Below are 22,910 nucleotides of genomic sequence, written 5' to 3' on the forward strand. Positions count from 1 at the left end.
CCGCTTTACCATCCAATTCTCATTATTACTGTAATTTGTGCGACCATTACTCTCACTTTCGAATTCTATTTCCTCTTTTAAAGTTAACTGGAAATTGGTAACGATATTAACAGGGTAACTCATATTATCTCATGCATATTAAGATGAGTTTATTGTCGTCATGATTTGGTTCTATTTGTTTGAGTATTCAGATGATCTAATTGTGGAAAAGATCCTATTCTAACAATCCGACAAATTATTAATTGTTTTTGGAATTATGGCGAATTCAATTAGTAAGCAAAATTGTTCTAATGATTACAACCACCAAGCGTTTGAGGAATAGCCCCAACTAAAAGAGCACTGCTTTCCTTTTGTATTGTGTCCTACAAACTACCCATGGTTATGGGTTTTGAAACTTGTGTAGAGATAGTCGGTAAGCAGAATTGTTGTTACGAATGATCACTAAGTGATTGAGAAATTGCCCCGACAAAAGATTTACTATTTTTCTAACGTATCGTGGCGTAAGTTTTTTTTTCTTCTATTTGAGTACGTCGTTAGCGAGACCGTAATATGTATAAGAAGGTGTGAAACTAACTTCAATGTCAAAAGAGAATATAACATGAAACTGGACGATTTTGTGCATAGAATACTCTCAAAAAAGTTTGTCCCTTTTTCTATGTGTTCATGCCACCATCTGATGCTTTGGCGATTTATCCGACCATCTATATTGTTATGGTGGAGAATAGCAAAATAGTTCGCTACTGCATATTATTTAATTTTTTTTTTTTTTTTGACAAAATATTTAAATTTTGAAGCAACACTTGTTTGCTGCAACGCTTAATGAGTTTGTTAATATAAAGAGGTAAAGGGGTAAAATTGCGAACATTCGACTTCCTTTACCATGCTATTTACAAGAGCTCTTTAGTCGTTGGAGTGGGTAATATTTTGTGTGTCATAACTACAATACACTAAAGACTGAATGCTACACAACCACCAGACATGAAATAGCACCTGATTGTTCAATTTTAGATGACGACTGAACAACTACGAACATGATGGTATCAAAATAATAATGTTAATAGTACATAAAGAATACAACTATCGTATAATATCGTATAATATATCCCGTGTGTGTTTTCTATGTACTTTAAAAGAGCATTTCAGATCATTTGTGAGATATCGCGTGCTGCGCACGCGCATTTCCAGCTAGTACGTAGAGAAATAGGGAAAGCCATTAGTGTAGTTGAAAACACTACTTACATACGGAGTAGTTCATAAATATATCACTTACTATTTTTTTTCTTGGTGTAAAAAATATCATATTTTTACTCTATAAACTACCTTAAAGTTGTTGAGCTCTAAAATAATAATCCAAAAATCGGTCAATATAGTATGTTGATACGATCTAAATTAAGACGGAAATTGTAAAAGGATAGAAATGCAGCTGTTCGATTCTAAAGATCGATAGGCTACCCCAATAATAGAATTGCAGTGAATAAATCACCTAGATTCCATTATAACAAATGAGATAAATCTCACAATTACATTCATAATTTTCATTGATTGATGATTACACATTAACTAATACCATTATATAGCCTCTAATGACTTGGAGAATAAGAAATAGAAGAGAAAGTTACTAGACTACCCTTCACTCATATTTCGGTGTGTATCAATACCCGCCTCTTGAAACGATCCTTGTCCTCAAGGATCACAAGGATCAAAGACAAGCGATACTTGAAGCAAGACATGGCATAATACGTTCCAGGTTGTGAGTTCGTCACCATTGCATTAATAAAAAGTCTCATCAACGGTCCGCCAGGATCAAACACATAAATCCTGTGGTCTTCTACTCTTTTGTCGTTCAATTGCTTACAGCCACTGCATTGACAAATCTGATGTTTGTATGTCATCTTTATCCCACATCTACTACCACCCGGGTCAAAGACAAATATTACCTCAGCAATTGTAATAGTGGACCTTTGTCAAAAAAAAAATTGTAATAGTGGCGTTCATTTGAGCAGTGTCAAGTCCTAGCAGAGTATCAAACTCCCTGAGATGAAAATTGATAGTACCACCATACTCCAAGAAGCAAGTGATTTTCTCTGTCCTTGTATAGAGCATTATTGTGCAAGAAATCCCTCTCTCTTTTTCAGCTTTTAAGTAACCACTGGATAGTTGGTTGCGTTCATCCTTGATATCGCCTTTTACAAATATAATACCACTGCCTCCACACTTGTATGACACAACCCCAATAATTGTATGAATTTGTACTATCACCAAATTTGGATCAAGGAGCTTGACATGTGCCACCATTATTAGTTGATACCCAATACCAACACAATTAAGGATACTGCTCAAAGCTCCCTTACATCCTTTTGGTAGCATTAAGAGAGAAAATTCGCCTATTGGTACGGAATTTGACAGGCGTGGCATTGGAGGGGATCATTATTGTGTTATGTGTGCGGGGGAAGTAATACAAGAGGAGTCATTAGAACATCTTTTCAGGGATTGTGAGGTAAGTGCAAGATTGTGGGCTGGATCACCCCTAGGGATTAGGTCGGATAGCACCACAACTTTGAGCCTGGGGGATTGGGTGATTAATTGGTTCAGGTATCTAAAAGGAGTGGACGAAAAGGGCATGAGTACTATTCAGTTCATGGCAATGTTGGTATCTATATGGAATATGCGAAATGCTATCCTTTTTAGGGGGGAGAAACTTTCACCTTTTACTTTCTATCGAGGTTGGTCTTCGAAAGTGGATGTTGTAATAAGCGCTCTGAATAGAAAAAAGCAAGATAACCAGAAAACGGGGGTGGATGAGGAGACGGGTAATGGGGAAATGATGGAGTCTAAGGAAATCAAGGAGGGACGACCAGTATATCTGGTTCATAGCGGAGATGGATGTCATTTGAAGAGGATCATGGTTGATGCCAGTTGGGACTCACAGAGAGTGGCCTCATTTGGTTGGTGTCTTCTAAATGAGGAGGAAGCGGTTGTCTATGAAGGTAAGGCCAAGGGGAGGGCAGAGAACCCCTTGCAAGCCGAAACAAAGGGTCTTAAAATGGCGTTGGACTGGGCTCGGATGGAAGGACTACTTCACCTGGAGATTTCTTCGGACTGCCTTCAACTGGTTACTCAACTTGCTGATATTGGGATGGTGCATCACTCTATTGAAGGGCTGCTTGAGGAAGTTGCTGAGATTTCCTCGTACTTTCACTGTCTATGTATTAGTTATATACCTAGAGCTTTTAACTGCAGGGCTCATAAGCTTGCGGAGGAAGCTAGGAATCTTTAGGAACCTTCTTTGCCAGTTGCCAAAAAAAAAAAAAAAAAAAAAAAAAAAAAAAAAAGAGAGAAAATTCGCCAGGACCAAAAGTGTGCACAAGAAGTGAATTCATTTTTGCCCTACTAAGGATGTAGTTAGACCATAAAACTATAGGAGTAAACGATTTCCAAGTACGTTCCTCACCCCTAAAACCAGTCTTGTCGCATACCATATCAAAACCCAAATGCGCAAGTCCAAAGAGGAGGCTAGTAATTTCAAGTTTGTTGGAAGCTAGGTCTTCAAAAATAGTATTGACCATGTGAGCATGAACATTTGTAACTTGGTTGATGATTATTTCTACATTATGCATGATGGTGTCATATAGCAAAGAATAAGCATCAGCATGCTCACCCATGTAACCGTCATGGTCCTCAAGGACCAGAATCGAAGCAAAGATGATCATAGAATATGTGGAGGTAGAAAGTAACAGTAGTTTCACGAACGAATCATCCAACACCATCATAGATATTTGATCCACACAAAATGCAAAACCTCCTGGATCAAAAATATAGGAAAGGAGCACAAAGCAAATGTTTGTCCTACTAGCATTGTATTTAGACCATAATCCTAGATGGTTGAGCAATTTCCAACTACATTTCCCATTAGTATCTTCCTCACCCCTAAAAACACCCTTGTCCTCAAGGGTGGTGGTGAGAAATAATTTTGGCACACAACTTTCAAGTATTCCAGGGTCAAAAGACACAAAATCCAAGCAGTATTTGGGTGAATATCACGCTCAAGTACTCCGACATACTTCCCATTCACCAATATCATAAAAACGCAGCTACTAGAATGACTTGAAATAAGCATGTCTGAGCACTTACAGAGCTTTAATGTTGGCTGCTTGGTAACATCTCCTCTAAAGTAAGAAACTTTCTTTATTTGGTCTAACAATGCAAACTGAGTATACGATCGATACTTGCCCCAACTATGTACTTCCTTGTAGTTCACATGTGCTTTCCATCCACTTATCAGCCCCAAAAACTTTGCATAAGAACGTATCTCTATTTCATTTATGTACAAAAACGAAACGCCGGGATCAAAAACAAACGCACAGGGATCATTAGCCAAACAAGAATTATCCTTAAAACCTTTGGCATCTGCTTTTATCTCGGACACTGGAGTACTCTCTTCAGCAAAAGAGGCCACTTGTGCCATTTCTTTGATGAAGGTTGGAAGAGTCAATTCATCGAACACCTTACTTGGAGCAGTTTCATTGTTAATCACCTCAGCTTGACATTTGGTTTGTCTCGCATTAGCTTGTTCGGTTGGTTCAGGCATTGTAGCGAACAGTTGGTGAGCGCCTACCATGTCTTCATTTTCTTCCTGTGTAGTTTTTGCTACCTTAGCCATTTCTAAAATGAAGTCTGGTACCGGCATCGTATGAAACAGTGTGCGGGCCGTTCGCACGTAATCCGGCACCTCGCCAATATATGGCTCAGGGACTCCATTTACATCAGGTCTGATTTCGTCAATGTTATTCAATAGGATATGGTCATCACCAATTATTGCTATTTGATCAATGTTTGAGCTCAAAATTGGTTCGGACAATTTGTCAAACACTAGTTGTGCACCACACACAACTTCCTCTTACTGTAAAATACCAGAGTCTGACACAATCATTTCATTAGCATTAAACAGGTTGTGTGCATCGTTTTCTTCAGATGAAACAATCTGACTTTCGCATAAAACTGGTTTCGACATTTCATCAAACACCTTTTGTGCAGCAGTATGATTGCTCATTTTCCGGAATTTCTCAAACGATTTTTCCACTTCAGCCTCATAATTTTCATTCAAAATAACATAGGCTAGCTTTTCATGTCGATCATCCATCTTATAGAAACAACCATTAGGAGATCTTTTCCAAAGACCTTGCATTAATCGATCATGAAATGAATTCAAGTAATCAATTTCATAAGACAAAATAACCTTACTTGTTAATGCAAATTTCAGGAGCTGCTCCATAGACATAGAATTTGAGAAGCAATACCATAATTTATCGAACGAATTTGAGTCTGAATCCATTGTTGGCTTAAGAATGTTTCTTTATATTGAAATGTCTCGTACAAACTAAGAAAAGTAGTGTTTTGTTTTGATTTTTTTTTTTTTTTTTTTTAGAAACCCACAAGTCGAGAGGAAAGTGAGCTCTGATGACCAAATGATACGATCTAAATTAAGACGGAAATTATAAAAGGATAGAAATGCAGCTGTTCGATCCTAAAGATCGATAGGCTACCCCAATAATAGAATTGCAGTGAATAAATCACCTAGATTCCATTATAACAAATGAGATAAATCTCACAATTACATTCATAATTTTCATTGATTGATGATTACACATTAACTAATACCATTATATAGCCTCTAATGACTTAGAGAATAAGAAATAGAAGAGAAAGTTACTAGACTACCCTTCACTCATATTTCGGTGTGTATCATATGTGCAGACATGTATCAATGATTGTCAAACAAAATTACGGGTTATACACTTCTACTACTTCACAACGGCGTACAAAAGAGGATCCAACATACCTATGTCAAAACCTCTTCGATCTGCTCGCCTGGTTTGCAAGAAGCTGCGAAACAAATAGCAAATGAATGATCAACAATTTTTAGTTAAAGACATAGATGTTAAACTCCTTAAAGTAGTCAAATTATCCAAGTACTCATCTTAGGAAGTAGGAACACGTAAGTTTGAAAAATAAAATCCTTTAAGGGGAGGGGTAGGTCATGTAAACTCGAATATGACTACGTGATTGCGGTAATCATTATACGGAATATATACTATTTTCAAATTCTATTCATATAGATTAAGTAGATGTATTTTAGTAAAATTCATTATACTACGTAGGTTTGAAGTAGTTTATAAAGCTTAACTCTCTAAGATTGCTTAAAATCTCGACTTTTAAGGTGGGAGGTCGAATTGCAAAACACTAAAATATAGATTATTTTGAACGCTTATAGAAAAGGAATAGGCAACATAAATGAATGAAGAAAAACTAAATTGATCGAGGCAGTATAATCGTTTCTAGTAAAAAAATAAAATATTGGAGTTGCGATCAAACAAACATGAATTATGGAAAATTCATCTAGCTAACTTGTTACCCCACTAACACTATGACTTAGTTTTTCTTCATTCATTTACGACGACATTAAAAAGTAAGATAGTAATAATTGTCATAAACAGGAACATCAACATCGCGCAAAGTTTACCTCTTAAGATGATAACTATTCAATTCAAAATTTTATAATAACCCGGTGATATTTTAGCCTTCTGAAACTAGTGCAAACTACTAATACTCCTAGCTAACTATAATAGCATCGATGAAGATTTTTTTGTTTTCTTAAAAAAAAGGCAATCAAACTATACATACAAAAGAAAAGATAAAAAATAAGAAAAAGTCTTACCAATGAATAAAGTGGTCAAAGGAAAACTGGTTTACTATCGATGGGAAGTAAATGACCTTCTTTAACCTTTGTTATTGCTACATCCTCCATGATTACAACTGCGGAAGAAGAAAACATACATTACTATTAGTGCACTAAAGGTACAAAATTGTTACGAAAAATAAATTGTGCATTATAAACTCCTACTATTATCTATATACTAAGGCATATAATCAATGAATTTATATTTATATACATATGAACCACTACAAAGTTGTTTGCACCCCATTAAAACTCTTATTTTTATTATTGTTTATTATAAGATACATATTTACGTGAGAATTTGTAGTATAATAAGAATACAAAACTAAACCAAAACTATGCATACGGGATATGGCTACAGCTAATCTTCTAGAAGTGGTAGAGTATGGCTTGGGATAATTCGTTGTATCATTGATAATATTTTTTAATACATCATCTAGTTTATCTTCTTATTTAATATTTACTTCAGTATTTCGCAAAAGTTGGGGACTTTATAATCGCTCGAAAAAAGCTTCCTTTAATAATATACTAGACTAGACTAGACTAGATTTAATGCCCGGGCGATGCCCGAGCCAATTTGTAATAATCTATCATTACGATGTAATAATAATACTCAAGGCTCTGTTCTGTTTCACTTAATTTTGCTCAAGTGGATATAGAAGCTGAACTTAACTGAATTTATAAGAGCTTACTTTCTCTGAATCAAAATTATAGGGGCTGAATTGAACTTATATCTTAAGTTATATAAAAATAGGTATAAATTGAGCTTAACTTTATTGAACTTAATTTACAATTCAGGAGTTAGACTAAACTTGTAGGAGCTTAACTTTTGGGTATTATTTTATTTTGTATATCTCTCAAATTCTATTGTAGTTCTTTATTTTGTAATATTAGCTGATGGTTTTTTAGTTATCTTTCAAATTCTATTGTATTTATTTATCTTGTAATATTAGCTGATGGGCTTTTTTAGTTAAAAAAGTTATTTTGCATTATTTATTAATCTAAGTTGTATTGCCAATTATGGAGACTCTATTGAAAAATGAAATTAGTTAATACACTTTGTGCTATAATTAATGGAATTAGTAACACGTCTTTTTAAGTTTCTTGTATTTGTTATAAGTAGTTTACACTAAGCCGTTTTCTCTTCGTCTAAGAAAATAAAATACGATTGACATGTACCGTGTTCTCTTCATGCTCAAGGTTGTAGGCTTGTAGCTATCATATCAAACAAATTAAATGGAGTATTACCCAGTGAAAATTATATTCATTTAAATAAATTATAATATTTGTATTAGCAAATCCATTTTACAAAATTTCCATGTAAACTACCTCACGAGAGAATAAGTTGTAGGAATAGCAAATCTGCAAATGAGTTATCCTTTTATACAACAGAGCCATCAATAATCGTCTAGTGCAAAGGTGAATAATCGTCTCATAATAATCTTTGTGTTTAGGATCATGCATTACATGTGGACATTTTTGACATTCACATAAAAGGTTGTTCTTGTTTTTCTAATTTCTTTTCTTCATAAATTAAAATATAAGTACTTTTATCAATTTGTTTTGAACTCTCCCAAAATTAGCTAAACTATTCTCATAAACACGTAAATCAAATTTGATGGCCGAACATCAAAACAATACAATTCTCAGCAAAATAAGTGTAATTAGCGCAAAAATAAACATCAACGATTATAGTATATACAATAAAATCTACTCATTTTTATCATAAACATTATTATTCTAAAGAAAACCAAAGTACGTTATTGAACCCCTACCTCTATCAAAAAAGCCGTTTGAAAATTTGTTTCACGTATGAACTCAACGAACATAAATGTTACATGCTAAATCTAATTTTTGTACATGTATTGATAGATTCTAAAATCTCAACAATAATAACATATGAAACTATGTATAATTCCATTGAACTCAACGAATAAGTGCAAGTTTTTGATCAATTGAAGGCCAGGAAGCGGAAGTAATAATATTTAATTATGATATCATATGTTATAAATAGCTAATATTGTTGTGCTGCAAACGACTAACTCACTTTTTTTCTCGACAATTGTAATTTTCCTATAATTGGTTTTCATGCTCAAGACTTCAACCATATACTTTAATTTGTACTTGGTATGTTGTACGGAGTAATAAACATATAAATAAACAACATAATCTTAGCAAATGCTCAATGAAAAACTTTGTACTCACATAAGTAATGACTTTTGAGATCCATTATATGGAAGCTTGTTCTCCAACTACAACCCAAACTCAGCGAGCTATATTTATACGTTGACAAAATTCTTCTATTATATTACCTACACAATCCCACAAATAATTCTACTATCAATAGAAAGTCAGGATCCTCGAATCATATTACTCCAACCATCTAATTCGACAAATAATGATTGTATGCTTCGTATTTTGTTATCACCCTCCGTCACAGTCAATAGTTTACATTTGACTTATTTTTCCCTCAAAGAAAAATCAACTATAAGTTATTCATTGGGACAGAGAGAGTAATTTTTAAAGTAGCAGTTTCACTAAATATTTTCTAAAAATTAACATTTAAAGGCTGTTTTGTTGGGAATCTTTAGAAAAATGCAAACCAGATACCCTATTAGAATAGCTTTGAATTTTTTTCCAACTAAGACGACATAAAAGAGAAACTTAATTAATGGGCGTATACAATCTCTTATACTGAGTAATGAGTGACTTTATTATATATGAGTATTAATACGTAAGAAATTATATTGCGTGACACTAATAAATAACTAAATAAATATGCGAAGCGTAAATTTTAAAAATACTTTTTGAATCATAGTTGATACATACTTTCAAGACTATCATCAGTCATTACCGTATCAAATTATCATTAAGCCTGCAAAAAAAAAATTGTCACAATTAAATTCAAATAATGATAAATTAGATAAAAAATACATTCAAAGATTCACACATCAAGATACAACAGACGAATTCATAATAATTATTACTACACAATAATATCATATTCATTTGTTGTTTAAAAAAAAAAAAGATAACGTAAAAATAGCTTGACAAAGTAACATGGCTAACAATTTGGACGTGGGAAATTGAATATATACGCAAATCGAGTGTTAGAGTTTGATTGCAATAATGTTGGTAGTAGAATTTTAGTTTATCTCCACCTACAATACGTTATTAATTATTGAGTCCATTTTTGAAATAATGGTCAAAAATAAAATATTTTTCGTTTTGGGTCGGTTTTGAAAATATTTGTCAAAATGGTGTCCACGTAGCCTCGGGATTTCTAGACCTGAAACACGCCACTACTAATGACGTGTTTTGTGAAGGAAACACGCCATTAGTAGTGGCGTGTCTTTACAACAAATTTTTTCCTCAACTGACTGAACTGAAAAAAAAAAAAAAAAAAAAAAAATTACATAAGACACTCCATTAGGGGTGGCGTGTTTCCCCTCCGAAACCCGCCATTCCCAATGGCGTGTTTGTTTTAGTCCATTTTTTAATGAAGTTTCTTTCCGTACTCATTATAAACACGCCATTGGTAGTGGCGTGTTTTAGGTCCAGAAATCCCGAGCCTACGTGGACACCATTTTGACAAATATTTTCAAACCGACCCAAAACGACAAATATTTTATTTTTGACAATTATTTCAAAAATGGATTCTTAATTATTATATTAGAATTCTAATCATTGAGTCGTAGAGTTTGGCTGCAATGATGGTGGTAAAGGGAATTTTACTTTATCTCCTCCTACAATACGTCATTAATTATTACTATATTAGTTTTTTATTTATTTATTTTATTTTATTTTAAAACTAAAGTAGTTATTTATGAATGATGGACTCTCTGTAATCGCTCGAAAAAAGCTTCCTTTATTAATATATATATATATATATATATATATATATATATATATATATATATATATATATATATATATATATATATATATATATATATATATATATATATATATATATATAGTCGGGATCCGGTGAGAACTCTTAAATATTTGAGGATTGAGGATTAGTGAATACAATATCACATGTTTTTCAATACAATATCACGAAAAATTTGACCTTTGCCAAAAAAATTTTTTTTTTTGAAAAAAAAAAATTTATAATTTTTTTTTTGCACAGGTGTTTTTTTTTTTTTTGTGATATTGTATTGAATAACTTGTGATATTGTATTGAACAACCTGTGATATTGTAACGAAATCCTCAATCCTCAAAAAGATAGTGTATCCTCACATGATCTCATTCCTATATATATATATATATATATATATATATATATATATATATATATAGAGAGAGAGAGAGAGAGAGGAGATCTAATGAGTTTCTTACCTCATTTGAGTCCTTAAGTCCTTATAAGGACCCTTAGATGAACAACATGTATGGTGGAAATTTTTTACATAATGTAGGGCAAAAAAAAAAGGGAAAAGCTTGGCTATGAAAGAGGACAACAATTCCTGCCAATTGTCCTTACCAATGATCATTTCCTGCGGACAAAAGCATATATCCTTTGTACTATGTTTCCACTTCCCACATTCTTCCTTCCTGAACACACTTAATTCCAACCTTTTTCTTTATTTCTTCTCTCTAAAACTGGGTGCTTTCATCTCAAAACGATGCTAAAGTTCTCTCTAAATCCTCCAAACCAGCGTAAACATGCAAATAATAGATGGCATCAATGGTATTTCTTCATTTTATTCATTGTTTTCAGTCACGTTTTCATATTTTTCAGTTGAATAGGAAGGATGAAGGTAATCATTACAGTTTTGCATGTCATCGAATTTGTTCATTCTTGTTTTGATTATTTGTTACTGGGTTTGAAATGAATATTGTTAGAAGTAAATCTTCATGCTGGGTTTTCATTAATTTGAGTTTGGATTAGCATGAACGCATTCTGATAACATTTACATGAACATTTTTGCTATAGTTTTACATTTACACTTTTTATTTGTTATATTTTTATGTGAGTTAGCATTCTGACAACATTTACACTTTTGTTGACATTTACACTGCATTACTGCTCACGTTTACACTTTTCCTGTACTTTTAAATTTACACTTTTTTATTGTTATTGTCACCTTTGCATTTTTATTGTTACATTTTTTTATGTGAGTTGGCATTCTGACAACATTTACACTTTTGTTGACATTTACACTTTTAAAGCATCACATTTACACTGCATTCCTGCTCACATTTACACTTTTGGTGTACTTTTACACTTTTGTTGACATTTACACTTTCAGACAATCACATTTACACTTCCTTTCTCCTACACATTTGGATGTTTACTCTTTTTGCTATAGTTTTAAATTTACACTTTTTAATTGTTATATTTTTTATGTGAGTTAGCATTCTGACAACATTTACACTTTTATTGACATTTACACTTTTAAAGCATCACATTTACACTGCGTTTACACTTTTAAAGCATCACATTTACACTTTTGCTGACATTTACACTTTCAGAACAGCACATTTACACTTCGTTTCTACTGACATTTACACTTACACTTTTGGATGTTTACTTTTACTATAGTTTTGACATTTACACTTTTGCTGACATTTACACTTTCAGAACAACACATTTACACTTCGTTTCTACTGACATTTACACTTACACTTTTGGATGTTTACTTTTACTATAGTTTTGACATTTACACTTTTGATGACATTTACACTTTCAGAACAGCACATTTACACTTCATATCTGAGGACATTTACATTTACACTTACACTCTGTGCACATTTACAGACTTGGTAAAACAGAATGGGGTTCAACCTGACAGGAAGGAGCTGTGTAGGGAGGTGGAGAAGAGGTTTACACCGTACATCGGCCAGGAGTTTGGGGGGGGTTGAGGATGCGGTGACTTTTTATAAGATATACGCCATTGCTTGTGGGTTTGATGTCCGTAGGTACACAACAAAAAACTGGCGTGGCGGTGAGATCAAGTCAAAGCTCGTAAATGCCCCGCAATCGAGAAGGTTTCGCTCACAAGACGCCCAGAAAAGATCAGGATGACGGACTGGATGGGGAGAAGTCACAGAGGATATTCAGGGTCACTAGAGTGAGGTGTAAAGCGAGAATACGACTATATATGAAGAATGGTCTTTTATTAATTGACCGATTCCACGAGGGTCACAATCACGAGCTTATCTCACTTAAGGACAGAGAGTTCCAGAAATTGTCGCGTAACATAACAGATTATCACAAGATGATAATCGTTTCAAACTCAAGGGTTTGTAATACATAATCCCTCTCTATACTAAATAAATAATTTCATTCATGTTATATTTATATGACGTATCTGTTAATGATTGATTGACAGCTGAAGATAGGAGCAACAAAAACATACAGAATCTGCAAAGAACAAGTGAATGGATACGAAAACATTGGAGCAAGCTTAAATGATTTTAAGAACTTCCATAGGGATGTTAAATGTTTCATTCACGAACGGGATGGTCAGTTGTTTGTTGATCATTTCAAGGAAATGACTGAAACAAGAATAGGTTTCTACTTTGACTATGACCTTGACGATGATGGCAGCCTACGTAGGGCCATATGGGCGGACGGTACCGCCCGAGATAATTACAAAATTTTTGGTGATGCGGTGTCATTTGACCCAACTTACTCCATCAATAAGTATTCTATGGTATTCACACCATTCACAGGTGTTGACCACCATAAACGATCTGTGACGTTCTGTGGGGCTCTAGTTGCAAGGGAAGATTATGAGTCGTTTAATTGGGTTTTCAGCCGGTTTTTACAAGCAATGGGGGGTAAGGAACCCAAGTACATAATTACAAATCAGGACCCAGGTATTATCAAATCTGTCTCTCTTGTTTTCAAGACAGCGCGCCATCGGTTCTGTATGTGGCATATAATGAACAAAATGCCAAGTAAGTTTGGCGTCTCGAGAAGCGATTATAATGAGTTCATCTGTAAAATGAATGACATTATATGGGACGATGAGCTTGAGGCAGCAGAATTTGATGGTATCTGGGAGAAAATAATTCAAGATCATAGTGTTGGCGTAAATGATTGGTTTGCAGATACATATGCTATAAGGGGACAGTGGGTGATGGCGCATTGCAGAGACTTGAGGATGGCGTCGATTATGAGGACAACTCAAAGATCAGAGAGCGAAAATAACTTTTTCAAGAGGTTTGAGCACAAGTCAGGAACATTGGTTGAGTTTTGGATGCGTTTCGAGAGCGCTATGGACCAACAAAGACATACACAGAAGCAGCTTGACAACATGGATGAGCACTCGTCTGCAACGGCGTCAACACATCTGGCATTAGAGATTCATGCTGCAAAGGTGTACACCTATTCAGCTTTCCACAAATTCAAACAAGAAGCCATCTTCTCAATTGATACATGTAGAACAGGAGGTTTCACTGAGAGAGGCGAGCTAGAGGTAACTACTGTCAAAGATTCAACCAGAAAGAAGAATTTTGAAGTTGCGTATAGTCCAGGTAATTTACACTTCCTATGACATTTACACTTTCTGTTTTTATCTCATTTAAATTCCTATAACTTAACATTTACACTTCTAATAACTTAACATTTACACTTCATATTAGTTTACATTTACACTTTCTATTAGTTTGCATTTACACTTCTAATAACTTAACATTTACACTTTACAATTGATGACATTTACACTTTACATCATATGACATTTACACTTCCTATACCTTAACATTTACACTTCTAATTACCTAGCATTTACACACTACATTTCCTGACATTTACACTTTACATCATATGACATTTACACATTCAAATCCCTTAAACTTAACATTTACACTTCTAATACCTTAACATTTACACTTCCTATTAGTTTACATTTACACTTCTAATTACTTCGCATTTACACTTTACAATTGATGACATTTACACTTTACATCATATGACATTTACACTTCCTATACCTTAACATTTACACTTTTAATACCTTAACATTTACACTTTTCCATTTATTGACATTTACACTACATTTCATGACATTTACACTTTACATCATATGACATTTACACATTTAAATCCCCTATAACATAACATTTACACTTTTAGTACCTTAACATTTACACTTCCTATTAGTTTACATTTACACTTCTAATTACTTAGCATTTACACACTACATGTCATGACATTTACACTTTACATCATGACATTTACACTTTACATCATGACATTTACACATTCAAATCCCTATAACTTAACATTTACACTTCTAATACCTTAACATTTACACTTCCTATTAGATTACATTTACACTTCTAATTACTTAGCATTTACACTTTAAAATTCAATACATTTACACTTTACATCAGTGACACTATTTTTAACGTTCACACTTACATGTTAGCTTTATCTGATGACACAGGTACACGTAAAGCAAGCCGCAGTTGTACGATGTTTGAAAGAACCGGAATTCTATGCCGCCATATAATATGGATTTTTTCAGCATGTGGAATAAAGACTATACCAGAAGATTATGTTCTGAATAGATGGATGAAATAGTATCTCTGATTAAGGATTTTCAATACTAATGGTGAAGGAACAGAAAACATGCAAGTCATCGATGAAAAACAAATTGCAATGTCAATAATGTGGTCAGAAGTTCATGAAGCTGTAGGGCTCCTTCGAGACAAAGGAATAGTTGATGTTGACAGCTTTTCCGCTGTAATTAGATCATTTAAACAGTCCCTGTCACCATTAGGGGAAGTGTTGAATAAAAATCAACAAATGGAGAAATTTCTGAATTGTACGGCATGTGAGGTAGTGACGATATTGCCACCAAAGAATTCGAAAAACAAGGGGACCGGAAAAAGATTGTTGTCAGCCAAAACAAAAGCAATGGTGTTGGCTAGGAAACCCAAACGTAAGTGTAAGAATTGCAAGAGAATGACAAATCACGACAAGAGAAACTGCCCTAACCCCTTCTCAGCACACACGCCATTGTGCGAAGGGTCGTCTGAACCAGAAGAGGATGAAGGAGAGGAGGAGGAAGAGCTGGAGTCAGAACAAGAATAGACGTCAGATCACTGACAAGTGTTGCTCTATATATTTTGAGTGTGTAACTTATAACTTTGATGTGCTATAACTGGAGCGGGCGATAAGGAATTGGTCTCATGGCAGCGTAACTTTGAACTGCAGTTAGTGTAACTTTTAGTAACACCAACGTTAGAGTTACACTGTCATAAGACCAAAATCTCTCTGTTTTATTAGATAGCCAAACATTGTGTTACTTGAACTTATTTTGGATTACTTATGTTATTTCAAGTAACAGTTACACTTATTTTCAAATAACTGGTGTTAACATTTACACTTCCCATGTCAGCACATTTACACTTCCAGTAACTTCACATTTACACATACTATATCCTCACATTTACACTTTGAATATCTTCACATTTACACTTCCAATTTAGTCAGTTTTACACTTTATTTGTTCACATTTACACTTCTCCTATATTCAAATTTACACTTCCTATTTGTTCTTATTTACACTTTTTTTTTGTTCACATTTACACTTGGGTCACACCAAATTTACACTTCCCATGTCACCACATTTACACTGTATTCAATTTAATTTCAGGTGTGTTTACATTCACACTTTCGGTATGATAAAGTTGACACTGACAGTGTTAACATTTATACTTTAAGTGTGTTAACATTTACACTTAAATTGTAAATGTCACTAAATTACAAGTGTGATAACAATTACACTTGCAATTTAGTCACATTTACACTTTGAATAAACTATGATTATAAATGCCAAAAAATAGTCAACTATTACACTTCATTAGTGTAATTTACCATTACACTTCATTACTGTAAAGCTTACACTTGCAAACATTGCCAACCACAGTACAAAACATTCTTTTCTAAGTTCAAGATTGCCAAACAAAATACATTTAAAAAAAAAAATATGTCCACAAATTGTTCACTTTTTCGACAACACAGCCTTAATTTTGCGCTTCTTTTGTAACTTGGCCCATAAATCTTCTTTTCTAGCGATAAACTCATTCAAATTTGCTTCAAAAATGTCTCTGTTGACATTTATGTCAGCTAGAACAAGCGTCGCCACCAACTTGACTACCAAGTACCGTCGATTCCTCTTCCTCTCCAAGTCTGGATGCTCAAAAGGTTGACCCTTGTACATCAAAGATATACATCATCGAAAAATCCCTGATTCTGTTATGTTAGGAAGGGGTGTTTGGCGCCTGAACAGGATTTGCCGATGCTGAAAGCTAGTAATCTCATATCCCCTGTCCGTTCTGACGTCCAAATAATCGCTAACAGTTGATGCCACTTGACGAGTAACATTGCACATTTCAGACTAATCCCAGTTGGCATGATGTTGGTAGTCAAGGAGATCAACAGTTTGTTGTCCAAAATTTATACACACGCATGCAAAGTGCTCACCAATGTTGACAGGTACGAAGATAAACTCGGCATTCAGGTTGAAAGTTTTATCACAGTCCTGGATGAAGGTATCCCAAATGTGATACAGCCGATCAGTGATGTCATTAGATGTGAGCACCTTCACGTATATCCAAAAGCTGCATGATACATTCCTGTTCAGAGGAGTGAGTGAGACTATATAATAAAAGTAAGAACTAATGTATAACTTTTAGGCTTTGTGCGGAGGGGGGGGTGTACCATATGACGTATCCCAAAGAAGGCCATCCTAGGAAGTAAGTGTTCAGCAGACTCCAAATGGTTCAGCAAAACAGCCCACGACTCAATGACAACAGGCGACATTACAACCTCAGGAAGCATGGTCATGATGTCGGGCCGGCGCAGTAGCGACATGCCTCTTCGTACCAAGAGATTGATTCACCGATAAAACACACGTATAATAGTAAGAAATTGAGAAGTAGTTACAAATTAAATATCGTAACTAATTGGCGCTTTATAAAGTCCGCGGTACTAACGAATTTTCAAAGTTGTAGTCGTCTAACAAGCAATAGTCCACCGCATGCTTTCGACGTGATCGAATACCCCTGACCAAGCTTTGATTGTTCCTTAAGAAGGTCGAGAAAACAAGAGTCTGCGTACCAGCAGCCCCACAGTCAATTGAGCAACCCAAGCCATCCCTCCGCCCCGGGGACGGCTCCGTACGGCTGACAAAGGTTGGCTGCCTGACGACTGCGCTGACGCTTGAACAACAACGGGGCTGCTTTCCTCCTGTATGGCTACAGGGTTGACCACAGGGCTTCCTTCTACGCGTTTAGGGGGTGGGACTGCAACACGGGGGCGTTTACTGTACGTAATATCTTCCTCATCGTCCAGACTCCGCTTCTGTGCAACATTGGAGACCGGGTTTAAACCTTGACCATACTTTTCCCTGAATTGGGTTATCCTTGAGCGAACGCTCTCCCTCACTTTGTTATGGTCACTCAGCATAAGAATCGATACCACTTCAGCCCGGACGAGGTTCAGAATGTCCCTCTCACCTAAGGCGCAGTCAAATAGCTTCCCATTGAAAAGCAGCATGTGTATCATCATGTACACCCCGCAATCAAACGCAGAATAACCCGTACCTTGCCATTTAAATTCGACATTCACAAATTTGAACCCGGCAACCTTTGAACCTCTGACAAACCCTTTAGACTCCAGATACGCACCCATTAAATCACACTGTAAAAGGAATTTAAAAAAAAAAAGTCAATTTTAAAACAGTGTTTACAATTCTAGACTACATCAACACTAAAGAACAAATTAAGGTATGTTATTTATAATTATTACCGCAATACGGGAAATTCCAAAATATAGAAGCTTCTCAAAATCATCGTCGTATCGACGGTTGTCCAAATACTCTATCTGCTCGGAAACGAAGTTTATGCATGCACAGCTGTAATGATCATTATTGCCAGATAAGATCGGGATGAAGACCTAGCGGGTGTGACAACAAAGACATAAAAGATACACTCAGTAAAAATTTCAGATTTACACTTTCAATAATTCGTCACATTTACAGTCCCTGTGTCATGACATTTACACTTTTCATATATTCACATTTACACTATATATGTCATGACATTTACACTTCATATTTAGTCACCTTTACACTCCCTGTGTCATAACTTTTACACTTCACTATATCTCACATTTACACTTCCTATGTAATGACATTTACACTTTCCATATATTCACATTTACACTTTATATGTGCTGACATTTACACTTCCTATTTAGTCACCTTTACACTCCCTATGTCATCACATTTACACTTTCTATATAATCACAATTCCACTATACATCATGGCATTTACACTTCACTATGTATCACATTTACACTTCATATTTCATTACATTTACACTTCACAATATCTCACGACATTTACAGTTCACTATGTCTCACGTTTACACTTCATATGTCATGGCATTTACACTTTACATATATTCACATTTACACTTTATATGTGCTGACATTTACACTTTCTATTTAGTAACCTTTACACTCGCTATGTCATCACATTTACACTTTCTATATAATCACATTTACACTATACATCATGACATTTACACTTCACTATGTATCACATTTACACTTCATATTTCATGACATTTACACTTTCTTCTTAATCACATCCAGGCATTTAGACTTTCTGTGAAAATCACATATACACTTTCGGTGTGATGACATTTACACTTCACAATAGGTCACATTTACACTTAACATACCAGATCCAAGTTGAAATGGAGACAAACAGGATTGAATCCAAGCATCCCACCCAGCCCAAATTTCGTCCTTTTTGTCAAGAACAATTCCTTTCTTCTTGGCTTTCCAAATATCCAGTGCAGGGCTCTGTTCAAACGAAGGGCAGCGCTATTAAATTTAGACACTTACGTTACAATTAAATTGGAACTATAAAAATTGCATTGAGTGAGGATAGGGCAAGTACGGTGTGACTAAGCCCGAAGAAGCAACGAGAGGATGAATCGGTGCGGTTTGGTCATACATCATCTTATTGATTAGTAGGCACCAACAATCGATTCATGAAATTCATAACTTCTTGTCCAGGTTCAAGGGTTAACATGTCTTCCCCGTGACACGAAGAAGAAGTCTGAAAAAAGCGCCAATTCTTCCCTACAAACAAAGAAAAAATTATATCAAAGAACATGGTTACGACAACATATAAGTATTAATATGTTTGACATAGAAATTAATCGACTCACCCTTTCAACCAAGCTTCTGATTTGTTAAATACGTAGTCCAGGACGTATTTCCTTTCCTTAAAAACACCCCTAAATAATTTCTTATTCAGCTGCAGGTCTACAGTAACAAAGCCCTGCTCGGGCATGGGTTCCCCACAATCCATGGTGCAAGTCAGATTCTCAGGGACCACTTCCATGCACTGTAAGGGCTCAGGTGAATGAAATAGGAAAGGGTGGTGATCCATATTACTCCGGGGGACATAAATTTCCCGACCATCCGCGGGAACGGCTGGTTCAGAAGGGCCTGCCAAATCAGTCGTTCCAAAATCCTCACCTGGAACCCCCTTAAATGCCTCAGCTAGCTCTGCAGTAGATATGAACGTACACTGAAATTCCGGCAACTTAAGCTCAGAGGAGGGTGCTTCAACAACCACCTTATCTGCTCCCTCTGCAACATCCATGAGCTTGTCATCATTCTGAAATGAACCAGGACAACCGGGTTGTGCAGTAGGGCCCTCACCTTGCTCGTTGACCATGCCACTACCAATCTCTAACCCTTCTTGCGATGCATCTTCACGGACTGTGGTCGAAACAACGCAAGGCTCACCACCCGGTGCTTTCGTACCACTAACTTGGCGTCGGTCAACGGGCTGTTCCACTCCCGGTGCACCGCTAACATCCACATGCTCACCAGACACTAGTCCAACCACGAGTGGTTCGGGCCCACGGCAGGGCACTTGGTCTTGGGCGGCTCCATGTCCATGCCCGCACCCTCCTCCTCGGATCCCGTCGGTGCACCGCTAACATCCACATCCACGCCAATCACTAGTCCAACCACCACCGATTCGGGCCCACGGCGGGTCCCCTAATCTTGAGGCGGCTCCGGATCCATTCCCCGCACAACCTCGTTCGTTCTCTCGGTGCACCACCCTGTGCCACTTCACTTTGTCATTCTTGTCGACAACTTTTTCAGCGCGTTATCAATATCATCTGTCGCTATAAATTTCAATTGAAATGAAGATGATCCATCTTCAATTGACGGGGCTACCACATCCGCATCCACCTTGTTCGCTACTTTTGAATAAGACACCTCCCCTTCACCAATGAATAGCCCCCGTTCTTGAGCATGCTCCATATCCATACCCCGCACAATCTCATCCTCACCTCTCTCGTACGCAGACCCTCTCCGCCGCTTCACCACCACCATCACCAATATCTATCAAACCTTGCGCGCGTTCTCAATATCGTGAATGAATCGAAATAAATTTTAGTTGAACTCAAGATGAACCATCTTCGATTGATGACCTACCACATCCGCATCAACCTTATTCGTTGCTTCCGACTTACACTTCTCAACGATATGTTCGGCTTTCTCGGGGCACCACTAGTGTCGTGCACTACCCCTACCAAACTTTCCCCGCTCCTCGTTCAATGAGGGCTTTGTGTAAGCTTCTTCAACTTCATCCGGGCTATAAATTTTCTCTAGAATCTGCGATCGCTTAATTGAGTCAAGTCGTCGGTTAAATCTAGCCCGCATTCCTCTTCCTCTCGTCGACAGGCTTCGTTAAGTTCAGCGGTGTTGTAGAAATCAGCGGTCTCCATTACCTGTGACATCGCCGCATCACCCGCTTTATCACCCAAATCGAATCTTCACAAGTGATACAGGCTCTACAAAGAGGCGTAAACTCGAATTTAGGAACCTTGGTCTTTCTTTTCTTGCTTGCCTTAGTTTTTTTTTCTTGGCCGCTTTTTTTTTTCTTGGCCAACATCTGACAATGAGGGAGCGTTATCATTATACTTCTTCATTTGGGAAGCTAAATTTCCAACTTCTTCAACATATTCCTTCACCTTTGCACCTTCAAAAAAAGCTTGCGTCGCTTGTGACGGAACAAGATCGATTGAAGAAGAAGCACTGTTGTTAAATTCTTAAGCATTGCAAATTGCATCCGTATACCGAAATAGAAGGCCACATCGTTCCTTTGAATCTTCAAGTACACTCGTGTACACCCTACGATTGGTAACAAAAAAGATTTAAGAGTCTAGATACACAAAATATACTCTCAATATATATATATATATATATATATATATATATATATATATATATATATATATATATATATATATATATATATATATATATATATATATATATATATATTAAAAAAAAAATATGCGATTAATTAAACATTCATAACATAAATCTTACATCTACAAACCCTAACTTTCAACTCATCGTCATCTTCAACACCGGGAGGGAGTTCAATCTGAATAAACTTCTTATCGGGTGATGTACCCGACGTTGAAATCAGAAGAGGCGTAGGGCTTGCCAATGGCGCCTTGGGCGCACCAGCTATAGCCAACATCGTATTACCAGTGTCCTTCTCATCAGGGGTCTTGTTTTGACATCGCCGGTACTTCACCTTCGACAAAGTTAGTCGACCCAGTGGCCCCACGTCCAGCTCATCCTTTAACCTATTCGATAGAGTTTTCAGATCCCAAAGCTGAATAAGTGGAAGGCCATCTGGGGAACTCTTGCCACGGTAATCATACCGCTGAAAATAAGTAATCATAAGGAAAGGGATACAACCAAAGGAGATATGATCGCACGCACTGCGAGCCTCGGTGCGAGATTAGCTACACATTCTAATACATACGAGCACCGGTCATACTCCGGTATGGCACTCACATCTTCAACCACTTTCAAAAGTTTGATTTCAATGCCGTTGTTCAATGTCGGCGCAAGGAATGATGAAATGCTAAGAAGCACAAACAATAGTGCGAATTCATCACCTCCATCTTTGAATTGCTCGACTCACCATGTAATTGAAGACGTCTTCTAAAGGAATAGAATCAGAATTTGATTTCACTTTGAACTTTTTGCGCCACAGTTGTTTTATGCGCACATATTTTTCATCTTTAGCACCAGGCATATGTCCAGTAGGTACTATTTCCATCTCTCTCTCACCAACAGGTAACATGAAACA

General features: G+C 36.1%; 2 protein-coding genes across 2 annotated transcripts; both read left to right on the forward strand.

The window, feature by feature from the left end:
• Positions 1-2,638: 2,638 nt before the first annotated feature.
• LOC141628391 (uncharacterized) lies at positions 2,639-3,277 on the forward strand. The gene has a single exon (XM_074441541.1). The coding sequence runs from the start codon at positions 2,639-2,641 to the stop codon at positions 3,275-3,277; it is 639 nt and encodes a 212-aa protein (XP_074297642.1).
• A 9,960-nt stretch (positions 3,278-13,237) lies between these two features.
• On the forward strand, positions 13,238-15,789 carry LOC141628392 (protein FAR1-RELATED SEQUENCE 2-like). The gene is made up of 4 exons (XM_074441542.1): positions 13,238-13,825; positions 13,961-14,225; positions 15,122-15,139; positions 15,314-15,789. Exons 1-4 carry the CDS (start codon positions 13,238-13,240, stop codon positions 15,787-15,789), a joined length of 1,347 nt encoding a protein of 448 aa, XP_074297643.1.
• Positions 15,790-22,910: the final 7,121 nt, after the last annotated feature.

This window comes from Silene latifolia, chromosome Y, assembly GCF_048544455.1.
Source record: "Silene latifolia isolate original U9 population chromosome Y, ASM4854445v1, whole genome shotgun sequence".
NCBI lineage: Eukaryota > Viridiplantae > Streptophyta > Magnoliopsida > Caryophyllales > Caryophyllaceae > Silene > Silene latifolia.

Excerpts from the sequence above, each read along its gene's own strand:
- LOC141628391 (XM_074441541.1), top strand. The coding sequence starts at position 2,639 with ATGGCAATGTTGGTATCTATATGGAATATGCGAAATGCTATCCTTTTT.
- LOC141628392 (XM_074441542.1), top strand. The coding sequence starts at position 13,238 with ATGACTGAAACAAGAATAGGTTTCTACTTTGACTATGACCTTGACGAT. Across the intron at positions 13,826-13,960 it reads ATGCTATAAGGGGACAGTGG|AGCGCTATGGACCAACAAAG; the intron begins GTGATGGCGCAT and ends ATGCGTTTCGAG.